Below are 13,980 nucleotides of genomic sequence, written 5' to 3'. Positions count from 1 at the left end.
GGCTGTACACAATTCCAGCTGAGTGGGTTTACTGATGCTTCAAAAAATACAAAAGAATTCAAAGCATAAACGTAGATGTGGTTTAGTAGGAATAGGTGTAATGAAATATTTATGCTTATGTACCAAAACCAGCACAAATAAGGACTCGAGAAAGCCTGATTAAGGGCAGGCAGAGGAGTCATCGGGGACCAGAAAATAAAAATGTGTTACCATAAAGTAAAAAAAAAAAATTATATTCTTAAAAGTAAGAAATATAAAAGCCAAGATGTCATCCCTTCCCTCTACCCAGCATTTCCATGTCAACATTATACTGCATTTCCTCAGTAATTCCAGATCCCTACAAGAATAGAAATGGTTCAGAGAAAAGCAGGTAAAGAGATGATTTAAAAGTTACAAAGTAATTTTTGATTTATTAAATGATTCACCACATTTATTTTCAATAACAAGCTCTGCTAGTGCACTAGAGTATTGTCTGATTTTTCAAATTACGTTTATCAAAAACTTCAATTAATTTTTTGTACCCAACTTGCATTGGTTACAATGTTTGACTATAAGAATAGAAGGAAATGTGTTGTCTCAGGTAAGTGGGGAATCTAAGGAGTACAACTAACTTCAAATGCATCTCTCTCTCCTCTCTTCTCCTCTCCCTCCTTGTCTCAGTTCCGCTTGACTACGTTGTCTGACAGCCTCTCCCCAGTTAGTGGCAAGATGCCCCTGGCAACTCCAAGTTTACATGGTCTTTAGAATTCATAACTTCGTTGAAAGGGACCTTGCCTAACAACACTGGCAAAAGTCACTGGAGGGACGAATGATCGACCTGGCTTAAGTCATGTACCCATCTCTGAACCAATCCCTACAGCCAGGGGAATAAAACGCTCTGACTGACTAGGCCTAGATCATGTCCCCACTCCTCAGGCAGGTGCTTAGCCCATCTGCACCACATAAACTGAACAAAATTTTTAAGGAATAGAGCAGTTATCTTTCTCCAAAGGAAGAAATGCTAAGCACACAAAAATTATGTTTACTACAGACCTTACAGAAATTTATCTATGGCCTGAAATAAGAGACATCTGTAAAGCAATGGGAGGTAGTTCTTATGAGAAAAGACAACAGTTAGACTCCTTTATCCTGGAAAAAAGCAAGCTGTGAATGGGGCGCTTAAAGATTGGATTTAAGTATAGGTGCTATAATGGAACAAATACAAAATGGCACACTGAAAACTCGGGGATTATAGGAAAATTAAGACTGAGGGAGACCGCTCAGAACCCACGCTGCTTTAACTCTAACAAAACCAATTACAACCCTATCAAAAATAATGATATAAATGGCATGCTAAATTCCTAATACATAAGGAAACACAATCTATTATTAAAACATCAGATTTTTTTTTCCAAAATAAGGTTATCATGATAGAAGAGGATTTAAGGAAGGGTTGGGGCTGCTGAGAGATGGAGACATGAGCATCATGTGCAGAGATGGGGGACAGCAGCACGATAAGCACCCCCTAAGAGACAGCACCCAGCCACGCTGGACCACGAAAAGGAACGTGGAGGCAAGGAGGCTGCAGTTCAGTCCTGCATTTCTCCACAGCTTCCTGGGCTCGGCTGTGCCAGCTTACTTTGTATTCAGTTGTTTTTACTTGGTGGTGCAAAATTTTAACATATGAGGAGAAAATCCTATGTGAACAAATAAGACTATGTATTACACTGACATCAGTTCCCTGTTAACCAATTGCATATGAGATAATTCCTGTTAAAGAAACATGGTTGTAAGAGAACCGACTGTATATTACTTGATGATATACAGAAGGACCAATAAATTATAATTCAGCTTTAAAGAGACTCCAAAAAGGAAGAAATAATTTGCAATTGTATTGAAAATGTATTTGATCATGTGAAAGAACATTTTGACAAGAAGGTTATTAAATGATAGAGATCACGGGACTCTTGAAAAGCAAGACACAAAAGCATCTTTCTGAGATGACTCGGGTATCTAGAGATGAAAAGAGCAAAGATGACTTATTAAGGTCTCTCTGTAACAGTTCAGGTATCACTGAAATTGCAGAATATTCCAAGACATGAAGTTATCTGAGTAACAACCCATAACCAGTATGACTGATATCTTCATGAAATTTAATGTTTTGCTGTCATAGTTTGGAGATCAAACAAAAAAAATGATTTGAAGCAAGTTGGAGGGCTGTAGTGTACCTTCACTAGCAAGATTGAACACTAATAATTATCATATATAGAGAAGGAAGCAATGATTTGGTTGGAATGCCACCAAAAAAAGATGGATGGCTACCTTCCAAGAGTCCTGACAGAGTAGTCTTGCCTTAGTGAGTGAACCAAGGTCCACAACCTGGCTAGGAGAACAGAGGAAGGCTGACCCATGCCAGTCAAATGGACTGCAAATCAGGGAGGCAACTTATTTATTTACCATGGTGGATGTTCTTTTATAGCCAGGAACTCTTAAACCACCTCTATCCATGGCACATCCTCCCAGGAAACAAGCTAGATTAGTTGTTGAAAGGCTGATAAGTGAGCCTCTCCAAGCACAAAGGGAATCAAAACAAAGAGAAGTAAAGAGTTTGGAGAGATAGGTTCCCATGGTCACAATTAAGCCTCACAAGGCTTCCATTGCTCACAGCAGTGAACATTCCTGCAGCAATGATAGGCCTTGGTCCAGTCCCTGCCTTCTCTGGACAGTGCTCACTCACCATTGCCAACCTGACTCATCTGTTCTCCAGGCTGACCAGCCTCCTTCTGCACACAATACCTCTTTCGCCAGACACAGTAAAGCACCATTTGTGAGGCTTCTTCTTACTAAACCATAATTTTATCCCACTCCTACCTCTCCAGGATGAACCGCAAGTCACTTTGCATAGGATTTGGGGTCACAGAAACAATCACTTCTAGTTTGGCTCTTTTGATTTTAGAAACATAAACCTGATGAGCTAGCTCAGGGTTAGGATACATGTGTGGTGATGACAAGAATCCCATTAAGATACGATCATAAGATCTGAGGCCCCTCCAAGCTGTAATAGGAGCTGGAACCAGGACCTGGAGAGCCAAGAGGACCCAGGGTGGCCTTACAGCCCAGCGCTCTGCCTCCAGGCCTCCCTCAGCGCCTCTTGCTCCCTCTGTGCCTGTCTGCTCTTGTAACCGGCTGGCCCTGCTGACCATAGTCCCGCTTCCTCATGGCTTTGGTCTTCCCTGGTCCCAGCTGTACCTGAAAATATCCTTTAATATCCAGTCCCCAAGGCTAATGAGCTACTTATCTGCTTATTTCTTAGCTCAAAGGTATGAGAAAGAGAATTTGACTGGACCAATTTGTGTTTTCTAGGCCTTTAGGACAGTAGCTGCTGGCAAGCTTAAGCATGTGCTGCTTTCGGGTCAGGACCCACCTCTGGTCCGGGAAACTATGACCAAGGAGGAAAAGAGGTCTTGTATGTCAGAAAGTGGCCACCTAGGCAGCAAAGGGGAGGAAGCTCTCTCTTTTAAAAAGGGTATAGGTAGGACAGGTGCGATAATTGATATCGCATATGCTCTTGGTTTTATCTCAGGGAAAGCTGTGTGAAGATTTTTTGCTAGTTCAGCTCTTATTGGGTCACATCAATTCCTTAATTTCCAGGTTCTCAAAGAAGCAACTCACGATTGCCCCTTTGTTTTACCAGTAGTAATAGTGACTAGTAAGGTACATTATAATTTATAGTACATTATTATTTTTCATACAGTCAAATCCATTGATCTTTTCTTTTATGAGTTCCTCCATTGCTTTCATACTTAGAAACGGTCAATGTAATAATAATAATGGTAGGTTGTTCATTGTCAGGGATCTGTTTAATACCTTGGTAAATTTATTTATAGTGTTTTTTATATTGTTCAATTTTTCACACTCAACTCATTTAGGATTTATTGTAGAATATGGTATGTAAGCTGAGGCTCTAAGTTGAATCTTTTTCAAATAACCAACTTTCTCAACACCTATTTCATTTTAATGAAATGCCTTAAAATGAAATTTCTTTCCCTTATGGGAGAGTCATTTCAGATTTTCAGAAAGCAGCTGATGCATTCTAAATCTCATCGTAGTAGTAATGTACATTCTTGACATGATAATTTTCATTGAAGTATTTCAAAAATAACTTTGCCAGCAGATATTGTTATCTAGATATCAGAATAACCCTGCAGAAAAGTGGCAGCTGTATATAAACCAGGAAGCTCCTGGATGCAGAGCCACAGGGGCATATTGGTAAGCGTGTGGTCCCTCCAGGCTGAGGCCCTCTCAGTACTCTCTAAAAGGAAGGAGACTCTCTTTAAATATACCAGCAGGAACTGTGCTCCACTGACTGATTTGCCCAGGGCAGATAGTTGGTAATTTGTTGTTTCACTTCTAAGAAGGAAAAGTGTGTTTTATTGTCTTGTACTGATTAGAAGGATGAACATTTATAGCTGGGACAGAGGTGGGGAAGAGGGTTTTGTCAGTGATGCTGAACAGGGAATACCTGCAAATAGCAGAAGGTTTGCTGTGTCTCTTGTCAACTACTCTGGAAACACTGATGAGTCCCCCTGTTGAAATCCACTGAGAGCCTCCAAAAGCAGAACACACAAGGGTGGGAATAGCCCTCCTCGCAGCCGCCGTTCCACTCAACATGGAGACGGCCTCAGTTTGGTGCTGGCTTCATGTGGTAATATGATCCTGTGGACCAGACTGGCTCTCTAACACATAGTCTGCACCAGAACTTATTGAAGCCAGCCTAAAAGTATGCATGTGCAGCCCTACAGCAAGCTGTTTGTTAAAGCACAGACCTTCAGAGGAGATAGTGAAACACCACGCAGACACTTGTCCATCCTCAGGGACTCAGCACTCCCCTTCTGGCAGGTAGATGACTGCTACTGGGCAACACTGAAAAAGCAGAGATGCTCCCAAGCACATCTAGGCTATGTCACTGATGAGGCATCTCATGAACGAAAGCCCAGCCCAGGCAGTTTCGGTGGCAAAACTAGTAACAGCAGGACCCTGGCAGCTACCTGAACAAGGCCAAAAGGGTGGCCAGGGACTTCAACTAGGAGTGCCATGGGGACTTCCCAAAGTCAGGTGTCAATGCTTGGACAGAGATAGGATTGCCTGAAAGGACTGGTGGCAAACAGAGAAGCCCACTGCCAGTGACTGTGTATCTAAGCACAGACTGTAGGCCAGCAAGAGTCAAAGAAGTAGAGTCCCCGTCATCATCATAATAGCTAACTTTGATAGAGGCACTATTATTATTATAATACCCCTACTACAGATGAAGAAACTGAAACTTATGAATATTGCTCATATTCATAAGCAATATTCCTTTATTGCTAGTAAGGGATGGAGCTAGTAAGGGATGGAGCTGACAATAAAGGAAAGAGGCAGAGAGGTTAATGGGAAGAGGACTAAGTTAGTCAAGGGAGGACAGGCCTTCCTTCCTAGGTTCTCTCCCTTAATCTGGAGTTCAGAAAGTCATAGATTCATTGGGGTGGTGGGTTTTGTCTCTTTTTAACTGCACAAGTGATTCATGGGTACATTTTGCCATAGTTTGAACAATACATTAATATACATAGCAAAATGTAAGCAGCCCACACATTTTGTCTCACCTACTACCAATCATGCCCCTGCCCCAGAGGAGAGTAGCCACTTTCAACAATTTGATGTATCTCCTTCCATCCTCTTCTGTGCATTTGGAGAGAAAGAAAGAGAGAGAGAGAGAGAGAGAGGCACCTATGTACAAAGATATCTTGTTTTGTTGCACAAATAGGACCATAAAGTATCATTCTGCCCCCTTGCTTTTCTCATTTAACAGTGAGTATGTTAAATGAGAAACTCACCATTTTTTATGGTGAAATAAACTATGTAAATACTATTAACTACTTTCTTGTAACAGACATTTCACCTTTTTTTCCAGTTTTTCTCTATTACAAACAGTGCATGCATTTTTGTGTACAAATGTGAATGTTTCTTTGGGATAGATGAGTAGAAGTAGAATTAGGGGGAGCAACAGTATACGTGTATTTTTAACTTTCATGACTACTCCCCAGTTGCCTTCCCAAAGAGCTTCATTAGTTTGTATTCCTTCCAGTGTGTGACAGTACTCATTTCCCTGCATCCTTGCTTGTACATGATCATATCAGCCATTTTAGTTTTTGCCATTTGGAGAGCAAAATATGGTATTTCGTTATTGTTTTCATTTGCATTTCCCTAAGAGCTGGTGAAATTGAATACTTTTTCATGTATCTCATATTCTCTGCCCATTGGTTAGTTGAATTTCTCTTTCTGAGTTGTAGGAGCTCTTTGTATCCTCTGGATATTAGGCCGTTGTCTATAGAATACGTAGCAGATGTTTTCTTCCAGTCTGTCACTTGTTTTAATTTTCTCTTATGATTTTTGGAAGAACCCTAGGACAGTTGCTTTTTTCTGTTTTTCAAGTTGCTTTAAATTGGGAGGTACTGACTCTACCTCACTATAGCACTGGCCCAAGGAAGATATTTAAAGTAACCTTGGTCACACTACACTGATTGTCACTAAAAACATGTCCAGATCAAAACTAGAGATGGTGATTTCAGATCATTTGTTTCAGAACCACTAACCACTACATGAATAAATGACTCCTGCATACAGATGGTTAAAACTTGCACCAGACCACAAGTCTGATGAGTTTACTGCTGAAAATATATGTTTCGTAATGAGGTAAAGACTGATTTTATTAATTTAATCCTTATTGAAGACATTACCAATGATGCATGAATATTTTTAAAATTTAGTTGTTTTGCCAAACAGCATATTAACACATGTTGAGATGATGCCGAAGTCTAGAAGACATCCTAATAAATAACTGGAATGTAGCAGAACCTAGCAACTCATTAGCAAACACTAGGATCCTTGGGTACTCCTTTTTGTTGGAAGACAAAAGCAAATAATTAAGGAATGACTACAGAAATGGGTAATGTACCAAATAAACTCAATAGGCAAAAAGACATCAAGGGGCATCTTAATAGGCAAGGGACATCAAAGATATAAAGTTTATAAAGTGCCTGCATCAGTAATATAAAGCAAAGCCAGGTCTATTTTTGAAGGTTATGAAGCAATGTATTTTTTGAAGTAAATACTGCAATCTTGTAAAAAGGAAAAATAAAAAAACCACAGCTCAAAGAAGGCTTATTGGAATTTGTGACCTGAACCTAATCAGGCTGATTGTCTGCTTAAACAGCAACAATAAAAAAAATCAGGAGTCTTTTTTAGAATTTAAATAAGACCCTGAACATGTTCTGGATATGATCCAAAATTACTTGAAGCTGGGCACAGTGGCTCATGCCTGTAATCCTAGTGCTTTGGAAGCCAAGGTGGGAGGATCACTTGAGGCCAGGAGTTCAAGACCAGCCTGAGCAACATAGTGAGACCCCATTTCTACCAAAAAAAAGAAAAAAGTTTAATTAGCTGAGCATGGTGGCACATGCCTATAGTCCCAGCTACTTAGGAGGCTGAGGCAGGAGGATTTCTTGAGCCCAGGAGTTTGAGGCTACAGTGAGCTATGATTGTGCCACTGCATTCCAGCCTGGGTAAGAGAGTGAGAACTTGTCTCCAAAAACAACAAATACTTGCAGGTTAAACAACACACTTCCAAATCACTTCCAAAAGAAAGTCCCAAGATAAACTAGAAATATTTTGAACTAAAGGAAAATAAAAATAAAATCCACCAAAATTTGTGTGCTGCAGTTGAAACAGTATTTAGAGGGAAATTAATAGCATTCAACACATATAGTGGCAAAGAGAAAAGATCTAATCAACAAGCTTAGCTTCCATCTTAAGAAACTAGAAAAAGAACAAAAATAATTCCAAAGCAAGTGGAAGGAAGAAAATAATAAAGATAAGAACAAAACTCAATAAAATACAAAAGAGAAAAACAATAAAGAAAATCACTGAAACCGAAACTGGTTCTTTGAAAAGATCAATAACATTGATAAACATCTAGCCAGGTTGACAAAGAAAGAGAAAAGACAAAATAACCAATACCAGGAACGAAAAAGGGGGTATCAGCCTAGCAAGCTGGCTCAGACCTGTAATCCCAGCACTATGGGAGGCTGAGGCAGGCGGATCACTTCGAGACCAGCCTGGACAACATGGTGAAACCCCATCTCCACCAAAAATACAAAAATTAGCTGAATATGGTAGCACACCCCTGTAATCCCCAGCTACTCGGGAAGCTGAGGCACGAGAATCACTTGAACCCAGGCGGAGGTTGCAGTGAGCTGAAATCACACCACTGCACTCCAGCCTGGGCAACAGAGCAAGACTCTATCTCAAAAAAAAATAAATAAGAAAGAGGAAATATCATTACAGACATTGAAAGGATAAGAGAATATTATAAACAGTCTACACGAATGTGATAATTTAGATAAAAGTAGACAAATTCCTTGAAAGTCACAAACTACCAAAACTCATTCAAGAAGAAATAAATAACCTGAATGGTTTCATACCATCTACTAAAGGAATTGAATTCATACTTAAAAGTCTCCCAAAAAGAATGAAGGCCCAGATAGTTTCATTGTAGTATTCTACCAAACATTTTAAAAAGAAATAACACCAATTTTATATAATCTCTTCCAGAAAACAGAAGAGGGAACACTTCCCAATTCATTTTATTAGGCCAGTATTATCCTGATCCCAAACCAGACAAAGACATCACAAGAAAACTATAGACTAAATCCCCCATAAATATACACAAATACTAGCATATTGAATACAACAATATATAAAAAGACTAATATACCATGACCAAGTGAGGTTTATCTCAGGAATACAATACTGGTTCAGTATTCAAAAATCAATCAATATAATCCACCATGTTAATAGATTAAGGAAGAAAAACCTCATGATCATATAAAGTGGCACAGGAAAGTATTTGATAAAATTTAGCATTCATCACAATAAAAACTCCAGCAAACTAGAATACAAAGGAACTTTCTCAACCTGATGAAGGACATCTATTTAAAACTTGCAGCTAACATCATAATTAATGGTGAATAACTTAATGCTTTTCTCTAAGATCAGCAGCAAGACAAAGTTGTTGACTCTCACCACTCCTGTTTAATACAGTACTGAAAGTCCTAGACACTGCAAGTAAGCAAGAAAAATATATAAAAGGCATAGAATGTGAAAGGAAGAAGTAAAGCTGTCCCTGTTCACACATGATGTATTTGTCTACTTAGATAATTTCAAGAATTTACAGAAAAGCTCCTATAAACAATAAAAGAGTTTAGCAAGATTGTAGGATACAAGGTCTACACATAAAAATCAATTATATTCCTACATTCTAGTAATAATTGTTTACCAAAATTAAATATTATTTTATACTTTTAAATATATTATAGTCGTATATATATTAAATGCTAATATATAATTTATAGTAGTTCCAAAAAATACAGAGAGAAATATTTAGGTATAAAACTATCAAAACATATGGAAGATCTCTACATTGAAACCCAACAAACTCTAATTAAAAAAATCAAAAAAGACATAAATAAATGGAGGCAAAAAAATGTTTATGGATTAAAAGACTCAATATAGGAACGATGTCAATTCTCTCTAAACTGACCTTTAAATGTAATGCAGTTCTATTCAAAATCCCAGCAGAACTTTGTGTAGCTATAGTGAAGGTAATTGCAAAATTTGTATGGAAAGACCATAGAATTAGAATAGCTAGAATAATTTTATAAAAGAAGAATAAAGCTGGAGAAGTCACACCACACAATTTTAAGACTTACTGTAAGCTGCTGTAATTAAGACAATGTTGACACTGGCAAAAGAATAGATATGTAGATCAATGGAACAGGATACAGAGTCCAAAAATAGACCCACACCTTTAAGGTTCATTGATTTTCAACACTGCCAAGGCAATGAAGAAAGAATAGGTTTTTTTTCAACAAGCAATATTAAAACAATTGGATATCCATGTACTGAAGGAAAAAAGAAGAATCTCAATGTAATCTTACACCATATACAAAAATTGAGTCAAAACAGATCATAGATCTAAGTAGAAAATGTAAAACTATAAAATTTTAGAAGAATGAGTATGAGAAACTCTTCATGTCTGGGGTTTCGCAACATGTTCTTAAACATCATACCAAAAGTACAATCAATAAAATTAAAGTGATAAATCAGATTTATCAAAATTAACTACTTTTGGTCTGTGAAATTCACTGTTAAGAGAATGAAAAGACAAGTGACAGACTGGGAGAAAATATTTTCAGATATCATATCTCACAAAGGACTTCTATACAGAATATAAAAAATACATAAATATTAACTCTCAAAACTCAACACTCAGAAAACAAACAGCTCATTTATTTTAAAAATGGTGGGGATGCAAAAGACCTGACCAGATACTTCACCAAAAAGGATGTACAGATGGCAAATGAACGCATGCAAAAATGTTCCCCCTCATTAGCATTAGAGAAATTTGAATCTAAACAATGATGAGATATGACCATTTGTTTATTAGAATAGCTTAAAATGTTTTTAATTTTTTAATTGACAATACCAAGTAATAGCAAGGATGTGGAGCAACTGGAACTCTTGTATGTTGCTAGTCAGCATGCAAAATGGGGCAGACACCTTGGACAACAACTTGGCCATTTCTTACAAAATTCAACAGACATACCATACAAGCCAACTACCTACCCTAGAGAAATGAAAACTTAGGTTCACACACAAACTTGTATGCAGATGTTTGTAAGGGTTCTCTTCATAATTGCCAAAAACTGGTGGTAACCCAAATGTCCTTCAATGAGTGAGGGGATAGACTTCAATAGAGTGCATACAATAGAACATTACTCAGCAATAAAAAGAGCAGACTGCTGGTAAATAAGACAACATGAGTGACTCTCAAAGGCATTGTGCTGGATGAAGAAGCCAGTCTCATAAAGCCTCCTACTATCTGATTCCAGCTATATGACATTCTGAAAAAGTGAGAACTTCCGCAATGCAGGGCAGGAGTGGGAGAAGGGTGTGAGTCCACCATGGCCATGTGAGGGAGTCCAGGGGTGACAGAACTCTTGGGGATCCTGCTTTTGAAGGTGGCTACACAAATCCATGTGTGTGTCCAAACCCATGATGCACACACATGCTCCCAAGTCAATTTTACTATATTTAATAATAAATAAAAAATAAAACAGTATGAATCCACCAAGGAAAGAAGACAGGAGGGAATATCAGACAACCCACCTCAGCTTTTATAAAAGAAATGACCTCAGCTGTCATTTTAAAATGAATCTTATGTTAGAGAACGGAATTTTTTTTTTTAATTTCTCTAGAAAGAGCACTTTAGGTAATTGGGTATGGGTTGATGATACAGGTTGTGGTGAATTATTTCAGGCTGAACACAGCAGGAGCTTTTGCCACAGCTTTTCCTCAGTTTGGGCAGGGCAAGTAGGAAATTGAGGGCTTCTATGATGAGGACTTTGGGCAGAAAGCCTTGGTCTCAGGTTTATTCATTCAGCAATTTATGTACATCTGTAAAGGTGGAGGCCCTGTGGAAAACACACAAATCCATAGGAGAGTCCCCAGCCTCAGGATACCTGTAAGGTGGTTGAGAAAATAGGACACAGGAGGCCCTCGGGATTGAGCCTGCAATTACTCTGCAGACTCCCCTTGTAAACCACCCAGTGGGGGCTTCTCAGTCAGGCCTCGTTGATGATGGAGTAATAGGTCACTACAAATAAGTGCCCTGTAAAAGATTTGGGAACATTTCATCAGAGATAATCATTTGCAGTGCAATTTTCCCTTCTATGGTCAAGCCAGCAAAATTGATGGGTTTCTTAAATGTGCCTCAGGAGATTTTCTGATCTCTGTTCCACTTAAAGACAGTTTGGTTATTTTTTAGTCTGTCTCCACAAAACAGTATTTCATCAGGTTCCGCACAGCCAGAAATGTCTCTCCCTGACTTCCTAAATCACTGCAAGTTTCTGCCGGGCACAGCACGGAGTGAGTAAACAGGCCCATAGACCCAGGACTGAGGACAATTGTTTGCATTGTTCTAGGATGAGTCCTCGAAACGGCTTGAGTCCCTCACGCCCCTGGCACCTCTGCCAGGGTTGGTTGACAGTGCTTTCCATCACAGTAACACATCGTACCCTTTCCATTGCCCCAAGTAGAAGCTGAATTGAAGAGCTTCTGATGTCAGAGCTTCCTATCTGAGGTGTCACTGCAAAAAGGGAAACTGAGGCAGCAAGTGAGAAAGAGTAGCTCACCTCAGCATGCAGAATGTGAGCCAAAGTCTAAGCAATCTGCATTCTATTAAAATAGGGTCCATAGAAAACCAAGGGCTGCTACAGTTACTCCTATTTGCCAGGCCAGAAAACAAACCTGACTCCCAAAATACCAGCCAGGCCTATAAGAAATCAGGCAATAGACTAGCTAGAATGTTTCATTTCCTCTGCCTCTTTCTCTGCTAGTTTTGTTGCCAAAGAATTAGGTTTGTTTGTAAGAGACTATATTAACTATAGGCAGTAGTAATATTTTTCAGACAAGGATAATGAAAAACAAGAAATAAGGAACAGGGTAGATGTTGTCAGAGCCCCACCTGCATCCCTTCCACATGCCAGGCATGTGCACGCTAGCATGACTTCACCTGCTAGCACTACCCACTCCCCCGAGAGCATTTTTCACCTATTCAAGAGATATATGTGGGGCAGGCTGGTGCTGGGGAATTAAAATCCCCTGCCCCGGGAGGACTCAATCAATGACTGTTGGCAGTTGGTGTATACGTACCCCAGCTCCCTCCCTCTGCAGGAGTGAGAGCTCTGAGGCATGTATCCTCTACAGACCCCTAGAGTCTCCAAGTGGGATTGAGCTCCAATTGCCCATAGTGGAAAATGGCTTGCCATTGCCCCCTATATTGGCTGCCTTCCCTCCGTGTCTCACTTCCCTTGTCTGTTACCAGTGCTTCCAGGGATCATTTCCCAAATAAACTACTTGTACTAGGGTCTGCTTCCAGGAGAAACCACACTAAGATAGGGGGTATGGGGTGTTACCTCTGAGATAACTCAGATGGTGAAAAGAAGACAGAGGAAAATGGGAGCTGGATTATGCAGGCTTTCTCAACCAAAGTGACTTGAGAAACTGCAGAAAGGCTACTGGCCTCCGGCCACTGTAACAACTTCCTAGAAGTCACTGTCCTCATTGATAATGTTACACTATTAGGAATTAGGGGCACCTATTTGCCATTCAGATACTTATCTCTTCTTCATGTACGTGCAACATCTTAGCTTACCCATTGTTCACCCATTGTATTATCATCATTGGTGATTTCCTAAGATCCAGGTAAAAACCACCAATTCCTCTAAACACTGCCACATTGTTAAGATACCAACCCACAAAGGACTGTTGACATTAGTCAGCTGACATGTAATCAATCCTTAGAAAACAGATTCCTGTGATTTCTGTGGTAAAGAAAATCATTACATCAAGTGTATTGTCTCCAGCAGAAAATATCCTAAGGCCCACAGTAAACTTCTCACCAAAAACTGCATGTCATACACATTCACTCTTCATTGATACCCTTGACTGCAAAGAGAAAAGATTACCAATATCACCATGGAGAAGGGGTCAGATCTGTTTCCAGTGACAGGCCAGAGTCAAAATCCTGTCGCATGAAGCTGAATGGATTCAGAAGCTTCTCCCCCACAACCCTCTTCCCCTCTCCTTGCCACACACTCACATGACTCCCCCAAAGCAAGAACTATTTCAAGTGGCAGCCTTTGGGGATAGACAAAAATCTTTAGATTCCTTTATTAATTCCTTGGCCACCTCTCTGGCCTCCCAATGCTGACCAAGTCTAGCTCAGGTGTGTTTGTTTTGGAGCCCACAAGGCCTGGCCAGCGTGGCCGGTGTAAAGCTGTCTGAAAAATACTTGCTTTTGATATTTTTAAGAAGGGCAAAAAGGAACACATTTAACCAGATTTC

General features: G+C 39.5%; 1 protein-coding gene across 5 annotated transcripts in view; it reads left to right on the top strand.

Moving 5' to 3' along the window:
* KIF6 (kinesin family member 6) overlaps positions 1-13,980 on the top strand; it is a 380,981-nt gene that overhangs the window by 302,882 nt on the left and 64,119 nt on the right. The window contains exon 16 of one of the 5 annotated variants that reach the window (XM_063707578.1): positions 1,401-1,756. The exons of the other annotated variants lie outside the window; for them this stretch is intronic. Coding sequence (XP_063563648.1) covers positions 1,401-1,666 — 266 coding nt within the window. The 3' untranslated portion in view covers positions 1,667-1,756. Of the gene's footprint in view, positions 1-1,400; positions 1,757-13,980 lie in introns of those variants that run through there. 5 annotated transcript variants of the gene reach the window in all.

This window comes from Gorilla gorilla, chromosome 5 (assembly GCF_029281585.2).
Source record: "Gorilla gorilla gorilla isolate KB3781 chromosome 5, NHGRI_mGorGor1-v2.1_pri, whole genome shotgun sequence".
NCBI lineage: Eukaryota > Metazoa > Chordata > Mammalia > Primates > Hominidae > Gorilla > Gorilla gorilla.
This window is presented reverse-complemented; position numbering and strand designations above follow the sequence as displayed.